The following is a 27,881-nucleotide window of genomic DNA, read 5'->3' as shown; positions in this document are numbered from 1 at the left end:
CAGTCCTTTATATTTTTCACTTAATCTGCAAATATTTCTTATCAACAAAAGATTTTAAATGAAATACTTGAAAATCAAAAAGAAAAAACAATGCACTACAATGGGAACTTTCAGTATTTATTCAAATTCAACTTCAAATAATAAGAAAAATGATATAACAATATCATTGCTACATAGCTATCTTCATTAAGTGTATCCTGAGGTCAATCTCCAAGAGAAAGTCCTGCCTTGCATGGTGTTAGTAAAAAAATATTTTATCACATACATACATAGAGATATTGCATAGTATTATATACTATATTTCATCCTATAAAAATCTAAAATTCATTCCTCTTCATATTGTAAGTAAATAATCAACCTAGTTGGTACAGATTTAGGTCCAGTGAAACTGAAAAATCACCAAGGAATTCTTTAAAATTTTGGTGGTGAAAAAGTTGAAACCTTCTCTTTAAAAAAAAGTTTTATTTCAGCTGTGCCACATCAAGAGATAATGACAGTGATTATAAACACTAGTAAAATTAGAAGCCTTAGGTATACCCTTTCACCTAAATTAGATTTAACCAAGCAAGATGATATAACCTCCTCAACCTAAACCATGTCCACTGCATGCTACTGTCATAACGATGATCAAAAATAAAAGCAACAATGCATGATTCAAGATTTAAATATGTTTGAACATAATTCAACAAAATTCTGATTTACCTTAACAAATGAAGTATACTTATCATTCACTCATATTTTATTTCTCTTCTAGCTTCAGTAGTTCACATTTACACAAAGAGGAATCAAATCCCCCCCCCCCAAAAAAAAAAATTAGAAAAGAACATTTTAGCTATATTTTCCTTTAATTTCACCTTTTCCACTTTTTTTCATGCCTTTAAATATTGCATGGAAATAAAAAAGCCAAAGAAATGGATTTTGGCATATAGCATGCTTCGATACTGTGCTGTGCACCATGGTTATGATTTCTGGAATCAATTGTATAGGTATGTATGTATAGGCCATTGCATAGAGAAAGACATATTGCTGTTTAGCTGGAATGATAATTGGCATTATTGCCTGAGCAAATTGCTGACCCATGAGCAAGAAAATAAAGGTGACCACAGAATGAGATTCCCCATCCAAAATCATGTCATAATGTTAAAAATTTTCAATCATGTAAAATAAAAGAAAAAATGTTGATTACCATAATTTGTTGTTTGATAATTATGTACAGGAACACATTCATTTATGCATAGGAAAATGGGACAAGTATAACATGGAAAAGTTCAATGCCACAATGCAAACATCAACATACTGTAATGTTTTCAGTCCGTTTGCTCGTTTGTCACTTTACATTTTTTTTAATAAACTGACATCTTTAAGTTCTTTAATCTTCTATATTCATTACAAATACACTCAATTACATACTCATCTGGTTGGTAAAATAGTTAACAATTATAATAACATTTATGGAGTAGTCTGACAGTTACATTTCCTACACCGGTACTTTCACATTTATTTATGAATTACTTTTAATACTATCTGTATTACCAACACTACACCTCAATTAACACATTACCATAACCAATGTATAAAAAAATACTTAATGCCCTCCATCAGCAAGTGCAGAATTAAGATTACTTTTTTGGATCTCAATAAGTTTGGCATAATTACAGGCCCAAAATAATAGGCCAAAATATGCAGAAGGAAAACAGTTAAAACCTTGTGAAAGTATTCTGTTTAGCATCAAAATCACTGACTTTTTATCTTTATCTGCACATTAGCTACTGCAGCACTAAGCAAAAATAAGTAAATAAATAAATAAATATAAAAAGCTGCACAGAATGAAAAGAGAATTCTTCAGAGAGCAACAATTATTACATCAGCATGCCATTTAGAAACCAGTTTCTTTATCATTATGCATTTCATATATTCAGTGGCATATTATGCACAATACAATAGAAGTTAACATGCTAGAATAAAGTACTGCAAACAGGTAGACAAAAATGTGAATGCCTACTCCCGCATGCACATGAAAAAAGCAACTTCACTGCTATTTCAACTACCTTGGATGTGTTTCACAAAGAAAATGTTGTGAATGAAAAATATTCCTCTTTTTAAATGCCTATAGGTTACTAATTATCACAGATTACATGTTTGCATAGACTGGATTTTTATCTTATTTATTTATTTATTTATTTATTTTTATCAAATCTATTTTTATTGATTTTTAGCAAATATATTCACATGAGATATGGATACAATGTCTTCTGTTGATACTGGCTTTAAAACATGCACCACGTACAAGTCTGATAATAAAACATATTTAAAGACAGATAGAAATAAAAAACATAAAAAATTTTCCATACAAGAAAAAAGAATAAATGAAAACTAAACACAAGTTGATACTTGCTAAAGTATTTCACTAACAAAAAATGAAAGCAGCACCATTTTTATCAGATCTATTACATGCTCTAACTACAATAGCAAACTATCCATGTCAGTATAACCAAGATACATTTTTACTACCAATGCCTTATATTTGTCAATCTTAGTTAAAGGGATAATAACTCTTCCTTTTGGCCAAAATTTGAATTTTCCTGGAGTAAACAACAATTTTCCCATACTTACCAATGGTTAATGAATCTATTTTTACATTCAAAGTTAGTCCCTGTTTTTTTTCTAAAAAGCTTGTTTTTTTGTTAAAATCACTTAAGAGATTATAACAGAGTATAGCCATCAATGGAGGTCACGTGGTCTGAAGACAAGCTCAGATATCTGAATAATAGCTATAACTGCAGTTTTTGTGGTAAAACAGAATATATTATATTTCTATGAGTTGTTCACAAAGTTTTTATTGTGAAATATAGATTTCATACAAAGAGTTATTATCCCTTTAATCTTATTTTTATAACATGCATAAAAACATCTAGACAATCCTTCCCACAGCATACAAAATACAAGTTTCTTGAATCAAAATAAATATATTTCACCATATTTTAAAGATGTATTCCTTGAGAAACAGAACCCCCTGAAAACATGACTGCCAGGACGAGACAAACAATCAACAAGGCAAGCACAACTGATGCGATAATAAGATTTTGACTCCGCTGAGCATACTTCCTGGCTAAATCCATGTCCCCTCTCTCCACCCCTTTGCTATAAAATTGTTTATCAGCCCGCTTTGCATTCAGCACAGCAGGGATACCTGTTGGGAAAAAGATAACGACAGCCACATAGGAGAAAATCACAATTATCTCTAGTTTTTTCTCTGTGAGGTGATACGTTGGGTGGTGAAACGTTGGGTGATCTCGTGTGATGATGACCCTAGTCCCATTATCTCTTGACATCACAACTTTTTCTTCTGACATGACAGAGCTTCTGTCAGATTCGTGGTACACAGGGCTGTTGTTGATGCGGACAGAACGTGTACTGCTGGTTGTGGAGCTGATATCATGCTGGTCATCATAGGGGTGTCTGCCAGGCTCTGTATCAAATACCACTAGACCCACATCATTTGCACTCACTTCGTCCGTCATTCTGAAACTGAGACAAAGAAAAATTCAATGAATCTTGAAATAAACACAATAAGAAAAAGTAAATAAACTGACAATAGAGTCTTTTCCACGAAATCGTGAGCATGCGCAGTTCGCGCCATTTTGTGCGGGACTGTTTCTCAGGGGGAAAGAGTAGAAGGGGCCTTCGGTACTTTTGTAGTATACACCCCCCCCTCACCCTGTAACTTTCTGTAACTTTCACTTTTCAAACAGTTTTTTACATTTTATTGTTTATCCATGTCAAAGCTGTTGAAATAAAATGCTTTTGTAATTACCTGTGGATTTTTTATTAGTGTTAATCACGTTTAATCCAGCCCATTGAAATATAAAGTTAGAATCTTCAATTTACACCCGCAGTCAATAACTTGCTGCATTTTCGTTGGCTAACCCTAAGGTAATTTTATGTGAACAAGTAGCTCATAATAATTTCACAGAGCAAATCCAAGTATACAATGTATCAATTCTATGTTCACATAAAATAAGGTAGAGTTAGCCAACGAAAACGCAGCAAGCTGCGGTTACATTGTAAATTTTCACATTGTATTTCGATGGGGTGGATTAAACGTGATTAAAACTAATAAAAAGACCACAGGTAATTACAAAAACATTTTATTTCAACAGCTTTGACATAGGTGCAAAAGACACTGTAAAAAAATGTTTGAAAAATGAAGGTTTCAGGAAGTTACAGGGTGGGGGGCATACTACAAAAGTACCGAATGTCCTATCTTTGCTGTCGATGAGGTACGTTTTTAGTTCTTTCATTGAAAAGTCATCAGGCACTTCTGCTAAATTTCTATTCCAACTGCTCCCATGAATGTGTTTTCGAAAAAAATCAGGTGTTAACATGTTACGAAACTTTGAAAATTCAGATTGAAATGAGCACTCCTCGATATGGCGTCCGTCGTGTACACTCCACACTTTCCCCCTGAAACTTCAAATCCCGCAAAATCTCGCGTTCCCACGGATAATTTAGCGGAAGTCACGTGACCGTGGAAAAGACTCTATTGATAAATTTGTACTACCAGCAGTGTACTTACTGCTATGAAGCCTATTAATCGAAACAAGTGTGCCCCTTTTCTTTTATGCACTGCACATTCCAGGGACAGATAACGAAGACAAACACAAAGTTCTTGCTAATTTTAAAAGAGATACAAACGGAAACATTAAAAACAGAAAAACACAATGGTCACATATCAAATCAACTTGAAAAATAAAAGTATTCACCAAATTTAATTTTAGTTAGGCTTGTCTTTAATTAAAAATTTCAAACATCTTCATTAAGTTCTATTATGTAGTTGAGGGTTAAGAACAGGTACACAAGACGTTCGGAATGAGTCATGTCGCACTAGCTCCACGGGGACTCTAGCCGAATGCAATCACATAAATAGACTAACAGAAATTCAATGAGTTAATTAGGTGAAAAACAACACGTTATCCTACAAACTGGTTCTGCTGCTCTTGAAACAAGGTCAATCTATTTAAATTCGACTCTTTCTATCGTTCCAAAAATTCATGAAGTTACTTACATGAACTAAGCAGCAGCAAAACAATCATTTAGACTATCTTATTTTCAGTTGGGTTTAGCTCAGATCTTTCAAAAACCATTAAAATGCGCTCTTCGTAGTGATTTGCGTTCCGGTTTCCTTGTCCATAAAAATGAAATCAAAGCGTCATCGATTTGAATCGGCTGGAGATACAAGATAGCCGCACCCAGGACAGATAAATAAGATCAAAGAGATAATTTGATAATTTTGATCATTGTTTATTATAATCATCATTTATTTCAGAATTGTTCAAATAAACAGATTAATGAAATTTTCAGGCACAAAAAAAGTTTCGTGGTGAGAAGTAGCTGGCTGTAACCTGGGGAACAGTCAGGTCAGGCCAACGATTAGCGTTATGTGTCATTTAAGGCCAGAAGACAAGCGTAATCTCAGGTCACAGTGTTAAAAAATAATAAGATAAATTATTTGCTCGGTGGATTATTGCATTATTTCAGTCAGAATAAATAATTTCTTAATAGGCTATTGATGTTTTAAGGGGGGCGTCAAGATCTTAAAACGGGGCCGTAGCAATAGTCCAAAGGTTCAATAGTCCAAAGGTTCATTGGCCGGAAGGTTCATTGGTCCGAAAAGTGGTAACATTTTCATCGATTTTTTAATCAAGGGTTCATTGGTCTGAAGGGGCCGGAGCGATAGTCCGAAGGTTCAATAGTCCGAAGGTTCATTGGTCCGAATGTTCACTATAGAACCTTCGGACCAATGAACCCTTGATTAAAAAATCGATGAAAATGTTACCACTTTTCGGACCAATGAACCTTCGGACCAATGAACCTTCGGACTATCGAGACGCCCCCGGTCTGAAGGTTCTTTAGTGAATATTCGGACCCATGAACCTTTGGACTATTGAACCTTCGGACTATTGCTACGGCCCCGTTTTAAGATCTTGAGAAAAATTAATATAATTATTTCATTTCCTATAATGACCATTATTTTTTAAACAATCGTGGTTCATTAAATATTTATGAATGGATATTACAGAGTTGGCATTTATGAAACTGAAATGTTGAAGATTGTTGCACCAATAAACGGTTTATAGATTTCAATGCAACTTTATTTCCACTTTAAAAAAAGTTTCCTCCAAGGAGTTACAACTGTTGTAACTCCTTGTTTCCTCTAAGAATAATACATTTCAGCAAAAAATAAAAGAAAGTTAGAAAGTGATAGAAAAGACAACAATTACAACAATCCCTTCTATTTCGTGGAAAGGCGTACACAGCCAAAACCTTTCTGGCCTAAGATGACATCTGTGCCGTGGTCCAAGAAGTTGTAACTTCTTGCGTGGTCTGAGATGAGCAGACATTCCGGAAACGATTAGTGAATTCGACTTGCCACCGATATTACCGGCATCAGGAATCAACCAACGTTACTTTCCATTTAACGTTAATTTCATCATTTTCGGCATGCCGCCTGATCGAGTGCCCAGTTACATCAGATAGCCTAGGCACAATATATAAAGATGAATGCAAAGTGGAAGAAGCGGACGACTTACATCACCATTTGTACGTTTTGGTTCTTTGGAGGTGTTGAGTACGGTAAGTTCAACTTTTGACGTTAGCACCCACGTTCTTATTTTTGACCCGCTACAGGTATTATCAGAGATAGCGACTGATATGTTTTATCGTCACATTATTTAAATGCATAGCGGTTAGGATAATAGTTTGATCTTCCTTTGGATAACCATATTATTTAATTGTCGTCTCTTTTCCTTATTAAAAACATGATTTTAATAATTATATTAAAATTTAATAAATTTGTTTGTTTGTTTAATTTTTTTGGGGGGAGGCCATCATGGAGACAGTAAACAAGGGTTTTATGCTATGATGAGTTCTTGCTTTAATTTACACAAGAAATGCAAAGGGGTCTTTAAATGTGGGATTTAAATGAAGTCATAAGCCCCTTGCTACTATTATAAACTGTTACTTTCTAAGTTTGTGACGATTCTGTATCCTTGAGGCTTGATTGTTATCATGACAATATTTCACAAGATTTGGACAGTAAGAATTATTTATTATTAAACCTCATGCAAAACTCACTTGTTCTGATAAACTGTTAACATATTTTTTGCTTTGCAAAACAGGAGATACCTATAAAAACAAACTATAAAATTTTAATTATACTGTAATAAAGCAGTACAGCAATACTGCCTAAAAGCTGTACATTTTTTTTTTTAATGCATGATAAAATTTGTTAATTTCTAAGTTTGTGTTGATTCTGTATCCTTGAGGCTTGATTGTTATCATAACAGTATTGCTCAAGAGTTGGACAGTAAGAATTATTTATTATTAAACCTCACGTGAAAATCACTTTTTCTGATTGGCCAAAATGCAATGAATGAATTATGAATAACACCAGACTCCTTAAAGGGATAATAACTCTTCGTTTTGGCCAAAAAATGAATTTTCCTGGAGTAAACATCAATTTTCCCATACAGTACTTACCAATGGTTAATGAATCCATTTTTACATTCAAAATTAGTCCCTGGTTTTTTTTCTAACAAGTTTGGTTTTTTTGCTAAAATCTCTTAAGAGATTATAACAGAGTATATCCATCAATGGAGGTCACGTGATCTGAAGACAAGCTCAGATGTCAGAATAATAGCTATAACTGCTGTTTTTGTTGTAAAACAGAATATATTATATTGAATTTTACAGATTTCTCTATAAAGAACTAGCTAAATATGAATCTGATTATGTAATTATAGGGGGTGACTTCAACTGCACATTGTCCAAGCTAGATAAACATGGTGGACTGTCCACACACATTAAAGATAAAGTTATACATGAAATACAAAGTATTATGAAAAAATATCATTTAAATGACACATGGAGAAAGTTCCATGGTGCAGAAAGAAGATACACATGGAAAAACTCCGAATCAAAAATTTCCTGCAGACTAGACTACTGGATAACATCTAACGAACTTATAGAAAATTGTTTTATAGAAAAGGCGGAGATACTGTACGCACCTTACACTGATCATGATGCAATATCTTTGTTTTAAAAGACAAAAGATGTGACAGTTAGAGGGCGAGGGTTTTGGAAACACAATAATACTTTACTAGGAGACGAAAGATATATTAACGAAATGAAAATTGTAATTAATGAAGCAAAAAACAGATACAATTACTTAGAGGACCGTGGTTTAGCATTTGATATGATAACCATGGAAATACGGCAGTTTTCAATAAAATTTTCAAAGCAAAAATCTAAACAACATAGAGAAAATGAAAGAGACATTTGGAAAAAAATCAACGTGCTACAAGCCGAGATAGACAATCAATTTAATAAAGAAAAAGCTAAAGAATTAGAAAAACTTAAGACTGAATATGATTTAATCTTAGAAGCTAAAACTGAAGGTGCAATAATGCGCAGTAAAGTGAGATGGTACGAAAAGGGCGAACGCAATACAAATTACTTTATCAACTTGGAAAAACGGAATCGGGTCAGAAATACAATTACAAAACTAGAAATTAATGATACACTAACAGTAACTAACGATAAAGATATTCTACAAGAACAGGAAAAGTTTTATGAAAATTTGTACACCTCACAGAACACTACCTTTAACGAGAGAATCTCAAACAAATTTTTCAATGTACAAAACATACCCCAAATTCCAAACGACCTAAAAATCGCATGTGAAGGAAAGCTAACCATCAACGAGTGCAAAAACGCACTCAAAGAACTTACAAAAAAGAAGAATAAAACCCCGGGTGTCGATGGGCTCTCCGCAGAATTTTACATGAAATTCTGGGAAGAATTAGGAGAGGAAATTGCAGACTGTTTGAATTTTGCTTTTGAAACTGGTCAGTTAAATATTAGCCAACGGCAGGGTATAATAACTCTAATTCCCAAAAAAGACAAGGATAGACACCGTTTGGAAAACTGGCGACCTATTTCTTTGCTAAGCGTAAGCTACAAAATAGCCGCAAAAGCACTTGCAAAACGAATGGAAATGACTTTACCAACCATTATCAACAAAAACCAAACCGGGTACGTTAAAAAAAGATATATCGGTGAAAATATAAGACTCATCTGGGATCTTATGTACTCAACAAAAAGGCAAAATAAAGAAGGGATGGCAATTTTCTTAGATTTTAAAAAAGCGTTCGATTGCATTGAATGGGAATTTACACAAGAAATGCAAAGGGGTCTTTAAATGTGGGATTTAAATGAAGTCATAAGCCCCTTGCTACTATTATAAACTGTTACTTTCTAAGTTTGTGACGATTCTGTATCCTTGAGGCTTGATTGTTATCATGACAATATTTCACAAGATTTGGACAGTAAGAATTATTTATTATTAAACCTCATGCAAAACTCACTTGTTCTGATAAACTGTTAACATATTTTTTGCTTTGCAAAACAGGAGATACCTATAAAAACAAACTATAAAATTTTAATTATACTGTAATAAAGCAGTACAGCAATACTGCCTAAAAGCTGTACATTTTTTTTTAATGCATGATAAAATTTGTTAATTTCTAAGTTTGTGTTGATTCTGTATCCTTGAGGCTTGATTGTTATCATAACAGTATTGCTCAAGAGTTGGACAGTAAGAATTATTTATTATTAAACCTCACGTGAAAATCACTTTTTCTGATTGGCCAAAATGCAATGAATGAATTATGAATAACACCAGACTCCTTAAAGGGATAATAACTCTTCGTTTTGGCCAAAAAATGAATTTTCCTGGAGTAAACATCAATTTTCCCATACAGTACTTACCAATGGTTAATGAATCCATTTTTACATTCAAAATTAGTCCCTGGTTTTTTTTCTAACAAGTTTGGTTTTTTTGCTAAAATCTCTTAAGAGATTATAACAGAGTATATCCATCAATGGAGGTCACGTGATCTGAAGACAAGCTCAGATGTCAGAATAATAGCTATAACTGCTGTTTTTGTTGTAAAACAGAATATATTATATTTCTATGACTAATTCCTAATGTTTTTATTGTGAAATATAGACCTCATCTGAAGAGATATTATCCCTTTAAGTAGCACTGTCTTGGAAACCATTGCCTCAGTTTTTTGGCATCTGCTATTATATGTATAAATGTAGCTCTCAGAAATGGTCCTTAATTATTAAATACAGGCTGTGGCTTATAATATATTTTAAAAAAATTGTTAACATTTCTTGCTTCACAAAACAGAAATTACTTAAGAAAACAAACTATAAAATTTTAATTATATAAAAGCAATACAAAAATGCAGTACTTTTTTTTGTAATGTGATTTATAAAGTTTATCACCTTCTTATTTCTTTCTGTAGCTGTAATTCTGCCTACACTATGGCTATATATCCATGAGCGGTACAATGCTGAGCAGTACTTTCTGGGTATGATACTGTCTGCATTCAGTGTCACTGGGCTGTTTGCTGGGCCTATCATGGGGAGGTATGTGTATATTTTACCATGTGTTGTGTAAAATTTTTTTTATGACCATGTTTTGTGTGTATGTTACTGTGCATTGTGTATATGTACCAGTATGTGACCATATATATAGTATTTATCAGTATGTTAACATGTGTTTTTCACCAGTACCAGTATGTTATAATTCTGTATTTGGATTGTGTATATGTATGTGTAACCATATGGTCTGAATATGTTAGGTGTATACTTGTATTGTACATGTGTTACCATGTGTTAATTTTTTTTTTATTTTTTCAAAAGTTTTAGTCTTTCGTTTTATTACAGATGGGGCGACAAAACCAGACAAACCAAACTTTTATTGTTATTTTCAAACTTGTGGGAAATAGGAGGAAACATTATGTATTTTTTGGGAATATCTAAGTGGTTTTTACTAGGCTCCAGGCTAGTGGCAGGTATGGTTTTTATTTGATACCTAGATCATACATGTAGCGTTTGAAGTATATACAGTGGGTGAAACACTTAACATTATGCAAAAGCTTTTTGAGAAATCTTATAACTCATTCGAAAAGAAGAAAATATTCTATGTTTGTGTATCTCTAAAGCTCTTCAGAAATTTGAAAAAGGAGAAATACTGTTCTGTTTAGGTATATATTTGGTAATTTAAGTACTCTTTAACAAATAAGAGCAATGTGTGGTAATGTCTCTTTAGGTGTTGGCACTGGAGTTGGAGCTGCCATCATAGCAGATGTGTCAAGGGCCACACATATAGAGGAGAGGACCTCAGTATTAGCAACTCTTATGATTGCCAGACAAGTGGGCCTGGTTGTAGGTAAGGCACACCCAACATTGTGAGTGACAGAGCTTTGTCTCAACTAACACAATAAGTCTCCCCCCCCTTCTCTCTCTCTCTCTCTCTCTCTCTCTCTCTCTGACTTATTTTTTTAGTTTATTGTTTCAAGTTTAGTATGCCAAGTAATGTATTAAGTATAACATGCAATTTCTTTTTGGTATTACGTGGTACAGGATCATTTTGACTATAAATTTGATTTAATTTACAGAATTATTTTCAGTCAAATAAAAAAATGCCTACTACATGTAGTCAGCATTATCTTTTAAAACTCTATTTGGTACATGATTTGACTTTTCATTTGATATTTTCTTATTACTTTCTCTGTAGGTCCGGGTTTGAACTTATTCTTACGTAAATCTAACTTCACCATTGGACCCTATGTTGTGGATGCTTACACAGCACCTGGGGTGAGTTATTGTAGTACAGACACAGATTCAGGGGGTTTTTTTCTGAAACAAAATGGTAGACTCAACCTTACAAAGATGTACTATCCAACACATATTCAGTAAAACTTTCAAAGTTTTAAAATCAGTATTTAAAGTAATTTTAAAAATTAAAAGATTGTTTTGTGGAAATTTGTTGATTCATTTCGTTTCAATTAATTATCATATACAGCTACTAGAGTAAAGGAATGGAAATTAAAACATCTTTGTGTGGTCATTTGTAAAATTGTTCAGTCATCCTCTCTTTCAATCGTTATCTGAAATACCAATTTCTCTTTACTTTGCAGCTTTTCATGGCCGTCCTGTGGACAGTCATGCAAATAGTTGTCCTATTATTCTATCACAACTTACCAGAACTACCAGCAACAAAACCAAAAATAACCACAAACACTGACCCCCAGATGAATGGGGGAAGTTCATCTAGTTATGAAAGTAGGCCAACAAGTAACTTGCACAGTGTTCCAGATAGTGGGATTCATTCTGAGAGCAGTTTAAACACAGACAGACCTCGGAGTATTTCTCCCTCGGGTCTTGTTGATCCAGGACCCATTTATGAGAGTGAACAATTGCTGCGCGAGCATGGCGAATATGTGAATTCAGACAATCCACAAAATCAATATATTGTTGAAGTGAAAAGTCCAACCAACCAAAAACTGACATGGAGTTATATTAGACAAGGTTGGTAACTACATGGTTACCTGGGTTACAGATAATATTGGAACAGCTTACTTAAATTTCATTTGAGTGTTCTGCATTCGTGTTTTGCATCCCGTGTCTCACTTCCCACTTCTCAAATTGATGTCTAAAAACCCCTCATGTTAAATAACATACTTCAGGTTTTTTTAATTTTCAGAATTTTCATCTGAGCCCTGGATTTTATCCAAACTCTTCCTTTCCTTGCCTCCCCTGCCTCTCTGTGCTTTTAGACTTCAGATAGTGAATATTTTTCAGATTTGTGCCTCAGTTTCCAACTAGTTTGAATATTTACAGTACATCAAATATGGTTTATCAAAGTTGTCTTTTTTTGCTGTTTCAGAATTTCTGCGAGAGGAAGTGGTCTTACTCCTTTTTGTTTCCTTTGTTAGTATGTTCATGCAGACAGGACTTGAGGTATAGATGTTTTTGAAGCTTTAGATTTTACATGATAAAAATTTCACACATAGTTATAGAATATTAATAGTTCTTAAATGATATCTGTTTTCTGTATTGCTTTATTTTTATTTTGGCAATTGGCATTTTTCTTTCTTTCAATCTTTCTTAATCTCTTTTCTTCTTTTTATTGATTTTGAAGGATTGATTTAAATTTGGATCAAAATGATGTAATTATTGCATTTTTCTTATAAATAACATGTCATTTTTATATGAAAATACACCCATTTTGCGTTAACCTTTTATTTTAATATGCCCTGTGTATTCCAGACATTTGTGACACCTCTAACCAAAAGCCTTTTAAACTGGGGAGAGTTTGAAAACAGTATTATGTATTGTTTAGCTGGTGTAGAGGTAAGTAAGATGTCACCCCAACACATTATGTACAATTTATCATTCAATTAACTTATTATAACCCTTTAATTGACTGGTTAAAAATACCCTTGTATTTTTCCACATTGTATGTTCATTTGGAGAAAACAGATGGAGCTATTTGTTTGTGTCATATGTTGGGTACAGCTTTTTTTTTTTTTTTTAAATATCAGGCAGTTGTTTCATTTTGGCACCAAATGACAATTAACTTGGGGTGGATGCCTCTGTCTTGCTAAGAATGAAAGTATCATTTTATCACCATCTGTTTGTCTGTTTGCACACACAAAACAACTTACAAAGCACTGTAACAGATAAGAAACCATGTACTACACTGAATAATGTTAAAGAATATTTTGGTAAGAAATACAAATGGTAAACACTCAAAGAGGGCACAAAATTTTCAGGTTCTTATTGTTTTTACAGGTTATAAGTGTTTTCATACTGGTACATTTCCTGAGTAAAAGGCTACAAGACCGAACAATGATTTTGATTGGATGTCTGGTGGAGATTGCGTGCATAGCTTTCATGACCTACTACCTGCCCACTGCTAAACCTGGTAAGTCTCTGTCACAACCAACACACTCTCACAACTAACACACTGTCTCACCTAACACAATGTTATGTATCACAATCATTTTCAATATAACTATTGGGACACAGATAAGTCACTGCCATAACAAACATACTGTCACACCTACAAAATATCATTTTGCATTGTGTTATTATGATTATCTGTTGAATATGTATCTTTTAGAAGTTTTATTCTTTCTTATTAGAAACACCACTGATATTACCTGCCTTAATATTGGGTATTTTCCTGGATGTGTTTGGGTTGCCTTTCATGGCTGTTTGTGGCATTTCTCTGTACTCAAAAATTACACGTTTGGAAACACAGGGTACGTAATCAGTGCTTATGTAGGTTAAATTTTCATTGCTGTTTATCATTACATAAATCATTCTCTCTCTCTATCTCTTCCCTCTCACGAACTTATAAATGAATTGATAAATACATTAATGAATGAATAATTGTACAATATAAATACGCAAATATATCAATATTTGTGATTATGTAAATAAATTTATACTAATATATATATGTTCCTATTTCAGGTTTTGGGCATGGATTAAGGCGCACAATGCTGGGTTTAGGCACCATCCTAGGTCCCCTGTGGTCTGGTGCTTTGTTATCTAGGATGTACGTAATGCTGGGAGTGGTGCTGGGGCTTTTGGTGTTGGCCACAGTAAGTAAAGGGGGGGGGGGATTAAGATGAGGGGATGAAAGCACCCTGAGTTTTGGAGGTCACTCGAAACCTGCCTCTGTTATCAGCATGTCTTTCCTGTTTATTTTTAACATCGGAAGAATGCTGAGTATTGAATGGACTTCTGAAACTTAGGGTGTGGAATAAAAAAATGAGGGGAATGATTTGGGGTGGGGGATGCTGTGCAGGGGATAATGTAATAATGACATCATATATGCCTTATGAAATGAATTTTTGATAAATACTACATCCTAAGTACACTCAATAAAAAATGATTAATTGTTTTGAATTGTACGCACATTTTCTCAGTTTAGGCATGATATTTTTTACCTTGTTTTAGGTAATGTTGCTGCTATCATTCCGCTGGTTAAAAGTTGAGAGGACATCTCCAGTGCATACACAATCTGTGCAAGAAACAGAACAGGAGAAGGCTCCATTACTCCCAGATGCTGGTCTCCAAAACACAATGAACAGTACATATGACACAGTTCATGGAACATCTAGCACAATGAGCTGAACATCTAACACAATTAGGTGAACATCTTGTGCAATGATTGGAACACCTGATGCAATGAATGAAACATTGAGCATTATTGGAACAATTTTGATTGCTATGATAATATTGTTTAAATTTTATTTTGGACATCCTTTGCAATAGATGGGACTGCTGGATCAATACTTAATTTTTTGTTGGGTCACAACAGATGGCACATCTTACACAAATAAGGTCAGTGCATGATAGGAGTCTTGACAAATGTCATAATTTATGATAATCATGACTGCATTTTAAAGACTAAATGCATATCGTCACCTTTATGTGTTCCCAATATTTGTTTATTTCCTCAAATAATTTGCTCTAATTAAAACAAACCTCATTTTTGATATTGAGACCCCTTCTTGGCGATTCCCAACACAACCATTCTATTTTTTTTTCATCATTTTTCATATAATTTATGAAAATGTTAATACAGTATTGTGTTCATTTTTATTCCTTTCACTGTGTAAGCATTTTAACATTTGATTGCAAATCGAACATGCAAATTGTTTTGGCTGTATGCTTATTAATTATAATACTGGATTGGCAAGCTTTTAATACACTATGTAGCTGTTATCAAGATATTTTTGTACAAAATATTCATATTTTTATTTATTGGAGTAAGAAAAAGAAAATTCACGTATTATACCAGATTTCGTCATGAGATTATCTTATTGCTGAAAAGGCATGACACTACGAGTAGAAGAAATAATATGAGGAGTGAAAGTTGGCAAGTGGAATTTGTTGTTAAGGAACTGCCAGTAAATCAATAATACCCACCTTTTTAAGAGGAAATTTGATTGTTTTGTGTTGTCCATTTTCAAGTTTCTCAGTGAGAAGGCTTGCCATGTTTTTTTTTTTCTTCTACATTATTCATATGTTTGAGAAAGCAGTATCTTTGCGTTTTTATCATATTGGTTTTGGAAACTGTTTTTGTTATTCAAGTGTCATCGTTATATAATTGCAGTTTTTGTTCAGGAGTTGTGATATTTATTTATGCATATGTGCATGTGTTATGGTTGTTAAGGTGAATTAAAAATTTTTTGGGTGCATTACATAAAAAACTCTTTTTACCAATCTTTGACATGCCATATGCCAATTGTTTTCTAGTATGTGATGACATTTTTTTTAAAAAATGGTGATGACAGTGCAAGTGGAACCCTGGTATAGCTTCATTATAACATTATAACAGATATGAGCTGTGAGAACAGTGTTGGTGTTATCCTTATGTTACCTCCATCTGTGATAATCAAAAAAAAAATGTCTAAATGTAAAATTTTCAAATTTTTGAGTTTAAAGTAGTATGACATTTTACATATCATCTTATGTGTATCCATCTTGTTATTGGTAGGCATGGGTCTCCATCACATATGTATTATTTTACCTGTCACTTGCTAGTTTAAGTAGCATGGAGTATGGTTAAGGATGATTCAAGTGATTAAGAGACACCCCCCCCCCCCCCCCCCCACCTTCTTGTATAAGCTTCTTGGGTGAAGATTGTTCTTTATCGAATCATATCAAGTATAAGTATGCATTTACAAGGCTAATATACATATCGAAAGAAATGTTTTTATGATGTAATAATGACGAAAAGAAAATTAGTATTTTTTTTTCTTCAGATACTTGAATCGTTTTTCCCTCACAAGTAGCAGACTCTAGGAACCATTTAGTTTTTATCAGTATGTATGTACGGTCACTAATTTCTCTCTCCCACCTTTTGATATTGTATGAATATGGCTGTTAATGCTCATAATCAACTTTTAAAGTCAACTGAAAAGTCAAAATTTATTAGAGCAGTTCTTAGATTGTATGTGGAAGGAAAGTATTTATATAAAATTATTGTATTTATTATTATTATTTGTACAGGGTTTTACTTTCACATAGTTAGCCAAGAGATAAAGTTTCTATATCATCTCTATTATAATGCAAACCAGGAATCAAGTAAGTTTCTATATCATCTCTATTATAATGCAAACCAGGAATCAAGTATCAAGGTACACATTACCGGGTATTATTACAAATTTCAGTATAAAGGAGTCTGGAAATTAAAATCCAGTAGAAATACTTCTAGTAAATTTCTTTGGGTGATATTTAGTTTCGTTCAACGATTCTATATAGGTAATGCAGTCTTGATTTTATACTTAACCAGGGAATAAAGTATAGTCTGCTCAATTAAAATATCTACCTTACTATGAAACAAAAATAATAAGTTCAAATAAAATGCTGTGAGAACAATATTGTTTTATTTATCTAATATCTTACTTTTATCTACATACTGATTAAAAGCCAACATGACACTAACACAAAAACATAGTGCCGTTGACTTGGCAATGATATAAAGTCAAATTCCATAGGATTACAACACTTGAGTCTACAGACCCCTTCATGACCTAGCTTGTAATACTAGTAACTATATTATTACACAAAATAATAACTAATCTTATTAAAGCTTATAGGATTTCACTAATTGGAAAATGAGATGTGAAGATTTGGGAGAAAGACGTCAGAGATATAATATCTCTGTAATGAAGCTCTTCAACAGGTTTGGTCTTTATTATCTGACCATCAGCCTTTATACTAATTACCCTCACTGGGTATGTAAGACCTTTTCAACTACATCCATTTTTTGTTCAACTTTCCATGGAGTCCTTTTGATTGCAATTGCCTGTTACATACCTCCCCTCCCCCCTTTCTCAGAGCTAAACCTACCACACTGAGTGGATGAGGTGGATAACATCAATGGCTTTCCAGGACTGGTTTCTCAGTTGGTCTTTAGATCGAAAAAAAAAAATGTTCCAATTTTTTTAGACCAAAATCTTGGGCTACTTCAAGATCACCCCACATTTTGTGTTACTTCAGTTTATTTATTTGTTTATCAAAATCTACTACAGATTTGTCCTGAAGTTGGATATAATTTTAGGGTCTTAAAAGTAAAAAATAACTTTTGACTTTTGTGAATTTGGCCCTGGTCTTCTTCCTGGATATCGTAAAAAACATTTTCCTTAACACCCCTTGTTTTCTTATGATCAACTATACTTCACTTTATTTTGAGGCGGTCAATTCAAATCTAATATATAATTGATTTCTCTGACCATTGTAACAAAAGTAATTTAACAAAAGAAAGCTTGAAAAAAATTATATTTTGTAAAAAAATGGTATTTGATGTTTGTGAGTAATTATCTCTCTCAATTTCTCTCCTCTCTCTCTCTCTCACCTCTCTCTCTCAGTCCAAACACAAGCAAACCATAGGCTACGCAAACCTTGTAAAACTATTAATTATTTGACTATATTTCTTCTCAATTGGTATCAATCTATCTACAACTCTTGCACATTCTCTATGAACACACCATGTGGTAATTGTGCCTTTTAACATCTGACTAGGTATAAGTTATGTACAAATAAAGAAACGTTTATAAAAGTAGTTCTTTCCTCTAAGGGCTGCACTGACTGTCACACCCAACACAATGGATATTCTTTACACAGTCACAACTAACACACTCTCAACTCTAACACAATAATTGATAATAATAAGAAGAAAAAAATAATAATAAAATGAAAAAAAAAACTTCCTTCCTGAACAGCTTGGGAATTTTATTGTTTTCTTTACCTACTGCTGCTTTATCTGCTTACAATCAGTTCTCCAAAGAATGTCTTTCACAGCCACATCCAATGAGGAATTCTAAGAGAAACCATATGCAACATTTGCTGGCAGAGTATCAATGCATATTCCAAGCTGTTCAAAAAAGAACTTCTTAATTTGTATTTAAAAAAAATTGCTGATGAAACAATATTTTCTAAATTGTGCATACGCATTACAATACCCAAGAATTATGTTTCAATACAACATACCCTGACCAGACGTAAAACAACAATACGTAGTGCTGTATACACGAATAAGGTGAAATTCAGTAAATTTGAGCTGAAATATATGGAAACTGCATCTGGTCTGTATTTTAATTTATCAACTCCCCACCCCACATCCATGCCAAAAACTAAATGTCGGAAATAGTAGATAAACTTCACATAATTGTGACTGCTTATCATTTTTGCTAACCTTGCCCTTACACACTATCTTAACCGTGGACTTTTATCACCATCTATGACCAGGAATATCCTGCAAAATGTTCACATATTCTCAATGTGCATGTACACACATTCAATATCATCTCTATACAATATCTATTTTAACCTATATATATATATATAATATATCTAACTTGTCTGATTAGACTACAATATACAAACTTACATCAGCTTGACACCGTATCAAACAAATTTACTGAATAGCTGGTGAAACAATCTGAACCAATACCAAGGCTAGTGCTAATATATAAACTGGGACATCCACTGCCTTATTGAGTTGGCAAAACAAGTTTGTCTGCGTGATCTATGATCTCTCTAACGGTGAGCGATGATACGGCTGGGACAGAGATCTCATCTTGTTATTGGAGGGCACCAGGGGAACTGTGGAGTTTGCTGCGTCTGGGAATCTCTCGTGATAGCGCTCTAATCTCAAGTACTTCACTGTGACAAGGTTGCCTTAAAAAAAAAACAGAGGGACAAGATGGTCAATTGAACAAAAAAAAAATGAAAAAAGTTTAGAGATGAAGAACTGAAGTATGAAATACTGGAAAAAAATTACAGAGAGAGAAAAATTTCACCCTTTTAAAGAAAATCAAATGCCATGCTTTTGACAATAACTTCATAGCTAATTTTAAGAATTTCTAGTAAAGTTTTAAAAGAAACCAGACAGTGTTATCAATCTTTTTCAAACTAATAAGAATTCATTGGTAAACACACAAAGTGGTATGTGAGTGTGACAGTCTTTTCTTTTCTTCTACAATTCACCTTTGTAAAGATTTAATAATTGCTAGATAACAACAAAACAATTAAAAAAGCAAACAGTACATACTTAAAGTAGTAATTTAAGTGATAAATTGACTATATGCACAGTATTCAAAGAGAATTTAGTGATAATAATTAAGCATGTGACAAGTTCATCTTCAATCACTCCTTCTTTGTCTTAATTATTTATGAAGTGACCGAGTCTGTGACTCCACTAGATGGCATCGTGTGCATAGGGGCTAATTACGACAGCTCCCCCTGGTGGCATGATCACTCACCATCAAACCACCAGCCATGTAAAGCTCTGTAAGCTTCCCCTGCTGCATCTGGGGTCGTACACTTCATATACACACAACCCTTAGGAAAAACAAGTCAAATAATCAGTAATGTTAAAAATATATACATGACAGACATTCAATAAACAACTGACACTAGCCATGAACAGTACATTTGACTTTCAGTCATTATTTCTTCAATAAAAATATACATCACTAGAAATAATTCAATCAATCTGACAGTTCACAGAATATATGACATCTTAATTTGTCCTTTTTTCTTAAATTTTTCAGAATGCAGCATGCACACGAAAAACACACGTAACCATCAGCTTGCACTTCAATAAAGAATAAGGAAGAACTTACCTCTTTGGAAGTCTTGTCCACAGCCAGGTGAAGAATTCCTTTATTCTCTTTACACTTCTCTAAAATAGCATCTTGAACATAGATGTGCCAGTCTTGACCACACTCTCTGGAATATCACATGCATACATACATACATATATATGAATACAGCTGACTATTAAAACCCATTACAAATATGTTTACATGTATAAAGAAGAAAATAATGGGGAAAGTCAGAATTATGCACATAAAGATGCTTATTGCCGACAAAACTCAAATGTTCCCTTTTTAGTAAATTGACCCTTATTCAATAAAAAACAAAATCCAATGCTGCCATCACTTACACATCCGCGTCAAACATGTTCCTGATCTTCAGGCAATTAGTAGGACTATACGGCAAGAGGTTGTATCCCACATCACAATTCTCACCAAATGCTGAAGGTAAAATGGGGTTAACAAATAATCAATTAATTTTTTTCTTGCATGGGGCAAGATAAAAGATTATAACTGGGATTAGTCCAAGTGTATTTTTTGTGTGTGTGCATGTGTGTGTTTAATACTAATAATTGTGTGTTGGTAACAGGAAAAATATCTCAACAGTTTCAAGACTTTTCCAGAAGATATATTGCAGGTTGGAATGTGTACTTGACTGCTTATACAATGACCCATACTTAATACAAATTTCTTCACTTTTCATATTGCTTTATTACATTTCCCTTACCTTGTCCCTGCCACACCTTGTTTTTACCATTACTGGGAAAGCCCTGAAACCAGATACCAACACCTTGAATACTTTACCATAAAAATAAGAAAGAAGCCCAATAATATGTCTAATCACAAGCTTAATCGAAAAACCACTTATTCGTCCATCTCCTGTAGGATTATCATGGCCTACAGAGCATTTCTTTATTCCTATTTTCCTATTCGAATGGAAGTTTCATAGTTCACACAAAGCAGGATGTCACATAAGAAACAATATCTCACAAAACAGTCTAAATGGCTGTTCTTTCACACACACACACACACACACACACACACACACACACACACACACACACACACACACACACACACACAAAAAAAAAAAAAAAAAAAAAAAAAAATACTCACCCCTATCCACCGCCACACAGCAAACTCTTCTCCTTTCACATGCTGCGTTTCCTCCCGGATACGAGATTCGTTTGCTGCCAGAAATTTCACTGATTTATCCCACACCCCTTGCTTCTTCCTCCTGTAAACAATAAGAAAATAATACAGCTGCTGTATTTAGTATAATAATAATTATTATTCAGCATCATTATTATCATTATCATTATTATTATTATTTCAATTATTTGTCTATTCTTTCAATCAATTTTTCAGTGCTTTTGGCATGTCAGTGCATTTTATAGGTGACATGTTACACGTTTCAGGATTTAGTAAAACAATGTTTTACGAGTTTGATTTAAATTTTATCTGGTACCAATTTCATATTTAGATATTATCCCTTGTACGGCCTTCATAACACCTCACCTCAATTGAACTGCCTAAGCTACAATATTACCAGGTTGTGACCCGATGGGCCCACATAACTTTGACATTAAAAAGTTAAGAAACTGCCTCTTTTTATTGTCCATAGGGGGCAGTAGTAGCAATGACAGTCCCGTACCTGAGCTGAAGAGGGATCAGCATGTCTCTAACATGTGGAATGGCAAGATAAGGCTCCAGTGACTTATTAACTTGGCATTCATCATTATGCCTCTTCATAATATCTGCAAAATCAAACAAAAGAAATGAAACTTAACTTTGATACCAATCGACTACTAGGGACACCACAGAAAGCCCAGTGACATCTGTGAGTCAGATCTGTGAGTATCTAAAAAGATAATTAATCTAAGGCAAAAGAAAATTTAGAATCTGATACCCTACCTATAATTCTCTCCACCAGGTGGTACACCTCCTTGGTCTCCTCGTCCTGATGTCTGCGTCTGTATCTCAACACCAGCACTACAACCCCACACACCAGCAATCCTGCATATTTAAAATTAAAGATCAAAAATTTTAAAAAATGTAATTCAATAAGGCATACAGAAAACATGGCTCGAGCAGGCATGAGGAAACTTTGGCAAAAAGGCTGAAACCCTGCTGACTGTACGTCATCCTTTTTTTTATCTTTTTCATTTTATCATGTGCTTAGTTCCAAAATTTCATTCTAGTATTTAAAGAGAATATATGATAAAATCTTTAACTGAGGTCAAGATCAACCACTATTGCCATCACTTTAACTTAACACAAGAGAAGGGATTTACACTTGCATTTGCGTGCATGCGTGCACACAAACACACACATCCCCTTACATGTCATAAATTCAATTTCACAAATATTTCATCATTTCAACAAACATCATTATTACCGTTTCTCAATTATCATCACTGATCTCACCTGCAGCCACGAAGAGGAGCTGATAGAACACCTGCATGACAGCACGTTTCACACGACACCAAACTGGCATGTGCGGACTGTCCACTGTGAACCAGACAGCCCCATAGACACTGGCGGCAGGCGTTTTCTTGTCTCTACTAGCAATGCTGTAAATGAAACAATATGGCCGTCATCTTTCTAAGATAAAGATCATTATGTATTCCTTGGAAAAAAACATTTTCTAGTAAATTGTAATATATTAGTATTATTACTTTATTAATTAATTTAGATTGTCTTCTTAAATTCAATTTTCTTCATGTTTTTAATATGTTTATTCATTTTTTTGTCTATTTCTGGGTAGGAGGGGTTTTCAATGCAAGACAGTTTTTGCAGTATCTCACTGCAGTATTGACCAATGCTTGTCCACCTCCAGAGCTAATTTTTCTATTTCATTTTATAGATTTTACTTTTAACATCATTTAGATGAACTCTCATTACCTTATACCCCAGTGGGGATTCTTTCTGACCAAATCCACAATCACTGCCATATGCTTTTCATCATCCTACAATAAAGTCTAAACTTCATACTTTGAAACTTTTAATTTTTAAAATAACTATGTAATTCAACTTAATATTTTTGTTAATTCTGATCATTTTTGAGTTAAAAAATAACGGTTAATTGGGAGTAGTTAAGGAATGATATGTCTGCAACTTATTATTCATTTTCTTTGTTATGTAATACATTAAGCTTATCATATTCTACTACGACAAGCCAGACAGGATGATCACCAAAACAAAAAGAGAAAAAATCGATTTACCAGTATAAACAGATTAGAAAAAGGTTTAATTCAATTGCTGAGTCATAATACCTGATATTTATTTTTTAATACTTCTTTCACTTGATCTTTATCCAATCCTCCTCCGGTGTATTTTGTCTCATAACCACAAAGTTCGGCCACTGAAACCGAAAATGAAAACAAAACTGAAATGCAATTTTAAACTTTACATTGTGTTGTCTCAGTCCACATTTAGAAAAGGTTATCTTCTTTACAGTATGGTTCACTGCTATGGCTTCACTGTTGCCAATATCCAAATTCCTCCATAATCCCTTTAACTGTCCAATTCCTCAAGTTAGTCAGATTTCCAGTCTTACGAAACCTACACAAATTTTTCCTACTGCAATTTAACTAGACAGCTTAAAATGAACCAGAATATTGAAAGCATTCTAAGTGCACGGATAGCTTTCTATTGAACTTATAGAAGAACAATTTGAACTTTTAAAACATGAATTGACAGATAAATGACCCAAAAAATAATCATATTCACCATCCCCTTGGCGTAGCCATTTTGCCACAGTTTGTAAATAATACTGGTCCCCCCCCCCCAATTATGTGCCCATTACGAGGCCCAGGTGCTGAGCTTCTGGATGTCCTGATTTTAGAGTGTGTTGAAATAGTCCCCACGTGACTAGGGAGTCAATGAAAGCCTTACCTGCTGCATCATTCAATTCTTCCATTAACAAATGTATGGCTTCCAGTGCCTTATCAACTTCCTGTGTTAAGTAACATGGCTGAAATGTAGGATAAAAATTTCTTAGCACAAGCCTGTAGCTGGAGGAGGGGGAGACGGGGGGGGGGGGGGGAGATCATATTTCAACTCGTGTCAACTAAGGGATAAAAAAGGACCACTTTTCAAAATGAAAAAAAAAAATTCTGGCTAAATGCCTATCTTACTGTATATAACCAGAAAAGAAAAGCAGTAATTATCATGAGCTTTAAAAAAAACTTCAAAACTTTAGAGCAATAAATGTGAATATGATATTGTGCAGAGATATTCAAAGAACATTTCTTACAGCATTGAGCACACCTAGTATGTAAAACTCTTTAAAGCACTTTCAGTGCTGAGTCCAAATTAGATAAGTTTCCTATCTTGACCTTTCTGAATTTTGGACAGATTAAAAATTAAATCATTAAATAACTGAAGCACTATCTTACAAAACTGAGCTTGTCAGTCTTATTTTTAGAAACATAAATCAGATTAAGCTGGTTCTAAGCAGTCAGTAAATTGTTACATAAAACCCTAATGTAACATAGAGTCATTTACAAAACCATTTGTGGTAAACCAAACTGAGTTAAACACAGGCTAATATTTCCTGTTTCAAAAGCCATGCCAACCCTATCTGTCAATCTTTCAAAGCAAAGAATTACATACCTGGGCTTACATTTATATTTTACAGTGGGATGATGATTTTCCAGCAGTTTTAAAATGCAGGTTATAACATCAAAGAAACGATGCTGCACATTTAAACATACCTCAAATCATGATGTCTATTAAGCAATTATTTTATTACTCTTTAAAACACAAAATCATACAGCTTGCCCATGGTTATATTGCATATTCTAGCCATATTATATTGAAATGTTTAAATATAATTGAATAACAGTTTAAATACACTTACTGGTACTGCTGATTTGTCACTTCCATCGCATATCATTAGCTTATCTGAAATTGGAAAGCAAAATTGTTAATATTTTTCATTTTTATCATCTTATAATAGCAACCCTAAATCATTCTCACCATAAAGTGCTAACTGATGTTGCTTTATCTTGCATACAACTAAGACAAATATTTCCTTCAATTTACTTTTTTTATGTGGTATTATTAGTGAGCACTGTTTGATAATTAATATGTCTGATTGTTGTTGTTGATATTATTACAACTTCTATTATCATCATTATTATAATTATTAATATCATTATTAAAAAATAAAAATAGGGAGCTAAAAGAAATGGGAGAGGGGATCTGACACCCCTTAAACTTCATGGACACTGTGACAGTTCTTACCACTGTTTTTTGCCTTGTCTCCAGGTGCTGTCATTCCCCACCAGTACATAAAACCAAGAGAAATGAAGAAGATCCCAACAAGAACTACCAGGACATAAGACACGTGTGCTGTAAATCTGCCGTACCCTGGCACATCATCCCTGGTTTTGAACCCCTGCTGCAATATGTCCTCCTCATCGGAGAGAGTCTCATCCTGTGAAAGATTTGTCAAACTTTGATACCCCGTTTTCCACGGCTGTCTTCCCGCGGCTGCATTTCTCTGTCCCCCAAATGAGTATCTAGCTGAGTATCTGTTTCTAATATTATTATTTGTTAATGGCCTCGGAGCACTGCTGCTGCTGCGGTTACTAACATCTGTGCGCTTCTCAGGGGTGCTTGTTCGTGGTGTTCCACCACTAAAACCAGTCACTGAAGAGGAAGGCCGAGAGAAAGAGCTGTTCCAACCGCTTGAGTCCAATGCGGGTGACGTGTTTGTTCCTATTTCATGAGTGCTTTCATCTTCCTCTTTATATATGTCTACATCGTCAGAGTCTGAGGAATTAAAGTCATCCTTATTACTGTCATTAAAACTGTAAGTTGCATTGAGCGTCCGTCCCAGTGAAGTTCTCTTATTACCAACAGTGCTGGTTCCCCTTGAAACACCCTCGACCTCGTCTGCAGCACGCCTGGTGCTCCTCAGAGGTGGACGACTATACGACAGCTGCTCTTGTCTCTGGGGTGGGTCCGGAGTAGGCCTTGCGTTTTGTGTCCTCGTATTTCTACCCTGCGCCTGTCTTGTCGGTCGTTTAGTTCTGGACAAGGCAGGCGGCTCGCTGGCCTTTTCTTCTTCCTCGTCAGAACTGAAAGTGGAAAGCTGGCTTTTGGTCGTTTTTCTTCCCTTTACAGAAACGTTTTTCTTTCTTTCTGCTGCCCGTAGGTGATTGAGTTTCTTCAGATAAATGCTGCGTGTCGAAGCTGTTATAGGGCCAACATTTTTCATACCGAGTTCTTGCAATTCTTTCCGCAGCTCAGCATCAGTTATGTTGTCCGCCATGATGCTACTAGCCCGGATGTCTCCAAGACGCGCTCAATTTATGGCTATGTCAAATTAGTTTCGTAATAGATCTAATAAGTTAATAAACGTTAAAAAATCGTTCTTCTGATTATGTTCTGCTTGCACAACTTAATTCAAATGATTAAAACCCATTTTGCAATTGTTCACATTTTCATTATATTTTAATGACGCCCGTCTGGTGATTCTAGATAACGTTATTTATTTTTTTCGACCGAATGTTTTTTGAAGGCCTACTGGTAAATATGTTCTTCCCTATTCTTTCGGAAAAGAGAACACAAAACACGCTTGTCTGTTTGCCATTTTAGTTCTTGTTTTGTAATCCTCAGTATATATGGTTTGTGTACTGTGGTGTAGGTCTATGTCTTAGAAAATAAACGAAAGACTCTTTTACGCAATTTAGGCCCTATGCTTCCGTAACACCTGGTGATTCAACATCATATGAAACCAGCTTAGATAAGCGTTATGATATTGGTCCGTGGGAGTATTCAATACCTACACTGAATGACTGAAATCACAGGTGTTTGACAGAAGAATGCCTCGCGATAATAAAATTTATCAACATATTAAGTAAAAAAAATCGTTTTATAATATGTTGTGTAATTAATTTATTTGTTAATTTTTTATTTATTCATGCATTCATTCATCTACGTTATTTTTTATGAAAACAAAAGCTAAAAATTGAAAATCCAAAAAAAAAAAAAAAAAAAACAACAAGAGTAAGCGAATTCCGCCTATCAGTTTCGGACTCAAAATGGTTTGATAGTGGTTTCGAGCCAAACACCCAACATTTCACCATGATGTAGGCCTATGTATTATTTACAGCGTGTGGAGGAGAAAGAAAGGAGGATTATTTGCCCACGCCTCACCCCTTGCCCCTAATCTTTAAATCACGCACCTGCCAATATATTAAAAAATGTATTTCTTATTGTCTTAAATCTCATCTTGGACATATTTATCGTTATTATGTCCAATATCTCATATAATAAATGATGATTACATAATGTAAAGTAGCGTCTTTTATGAGGTTCAGCGGATGT

The 27,881-nt window shown here is 34.1% G+C and overlaps 3 protein-coding genes across 3 annotated transcripts; 1 reads left to right on the top strand and 2 right to left on the bottom strand.

The window, feature by feature from the left end:
• Positions 1–103: 103 nt before the first annotated feature.
• Positions 104–5,225, bottom strand: LOC106164065 (uncharacterized). Its single transcript, XM_087014846.1, has 2 exons — positions 5,066–5,225; positions 104–3,528 (listed from the first exon to the last, which is right to left on the bottom strand). The coding sequence occupies exon 2, from the start codon at positions 3,519–3,521 to the stop codon at positions 2,982–2,984; it is 540 nt and encodes a 179-aa protein (XP_086870972.1). The 5' UTR covers positions 3,522–3,528; positions 5,066–5,225; the 3' UTR covers positions 104–2,981.
• A 1,182-nt stretch (positions 5,226–6,407) lies between these two features.
• Positions 6,408–17,316, top strand: LOC106164049 (major facilitator superfamily domain-containing protein 8). The gene is made up of 12 exons (XM_013541835.2): positions 6,408–6,633; positions 10,374–10,497; positions 10,798–10,925; positions 11,183–11,302; positions 11,651–11,730; positions 12,054–12,444; positions 12,803–12,876; positions 13,186–13,269; positions 13,711–13,843; positions 14,064–14,183; positions 14,398–14,528; positions 14,887–17,316. The coding sequence occupies exons 1-12, from the start codon at positions 6,558–6,560 to the stop codon at positions 15,061–15,063; spliced, it is 1,638 nt and encodes a 545-aa protein (XP_013397289.2). The 5' UTR covers positions 6,408–6,557; the 3' UTR covers positions 15,064–17,316.
• LOC106164027 (inner nuclear membrane protein Man1-like) lies at positions 17,306–27,198 on the bottom strand. The gene is made up of 14 exons (XM_087014777.1): positions 25,791–27,198; positions 25,405–25,448; positions 24,438–24,516; positions 23,816–23,904; positions 23,445–23,509; positions 22,968–23,113; positions 22,455–22,556; positions 22,195–22,297; positions 21,657–21,777; positions 21,268–21,310; positions 20,891–20,981; positions 20,568–20,673; positions 20,205–20,283; positions 17,306–19,620 (listed from the first exon to the last, which is right to left on the bottom strand). Exons 1-14 carry the CDS (start codon positions 26,821–26,823, stop codon positions 19,469–19,471), a joined length of 2,253 nt encoding a protein of 750 aa, XP_086870903.1. The 5' UTR covers positions 26,824–27,198; the 3' UTR covers positions 17,306–19,468.
• Positions 27,199–27,881: the final 683 nt, after the last annotated feature.

The sequence above is a fragment of the Lingula anatina genome, chromosome 6 (genome assembly GCF_051362555.1).
Source record: "Lingula anatina isolate TDL-2025a chromosome 6, LinAna3.0, whole genome shotgun sequence".
NCBI classification, from domain to species: Eukaryota; Metazoa; Brachiopoda; class Lingulata; order Lingulida; family Lingulidae; genus Lingula; species Lingula anatina.
This window is presented reverse-complemented; position numbering and strand designations above follow the sequence as displayed.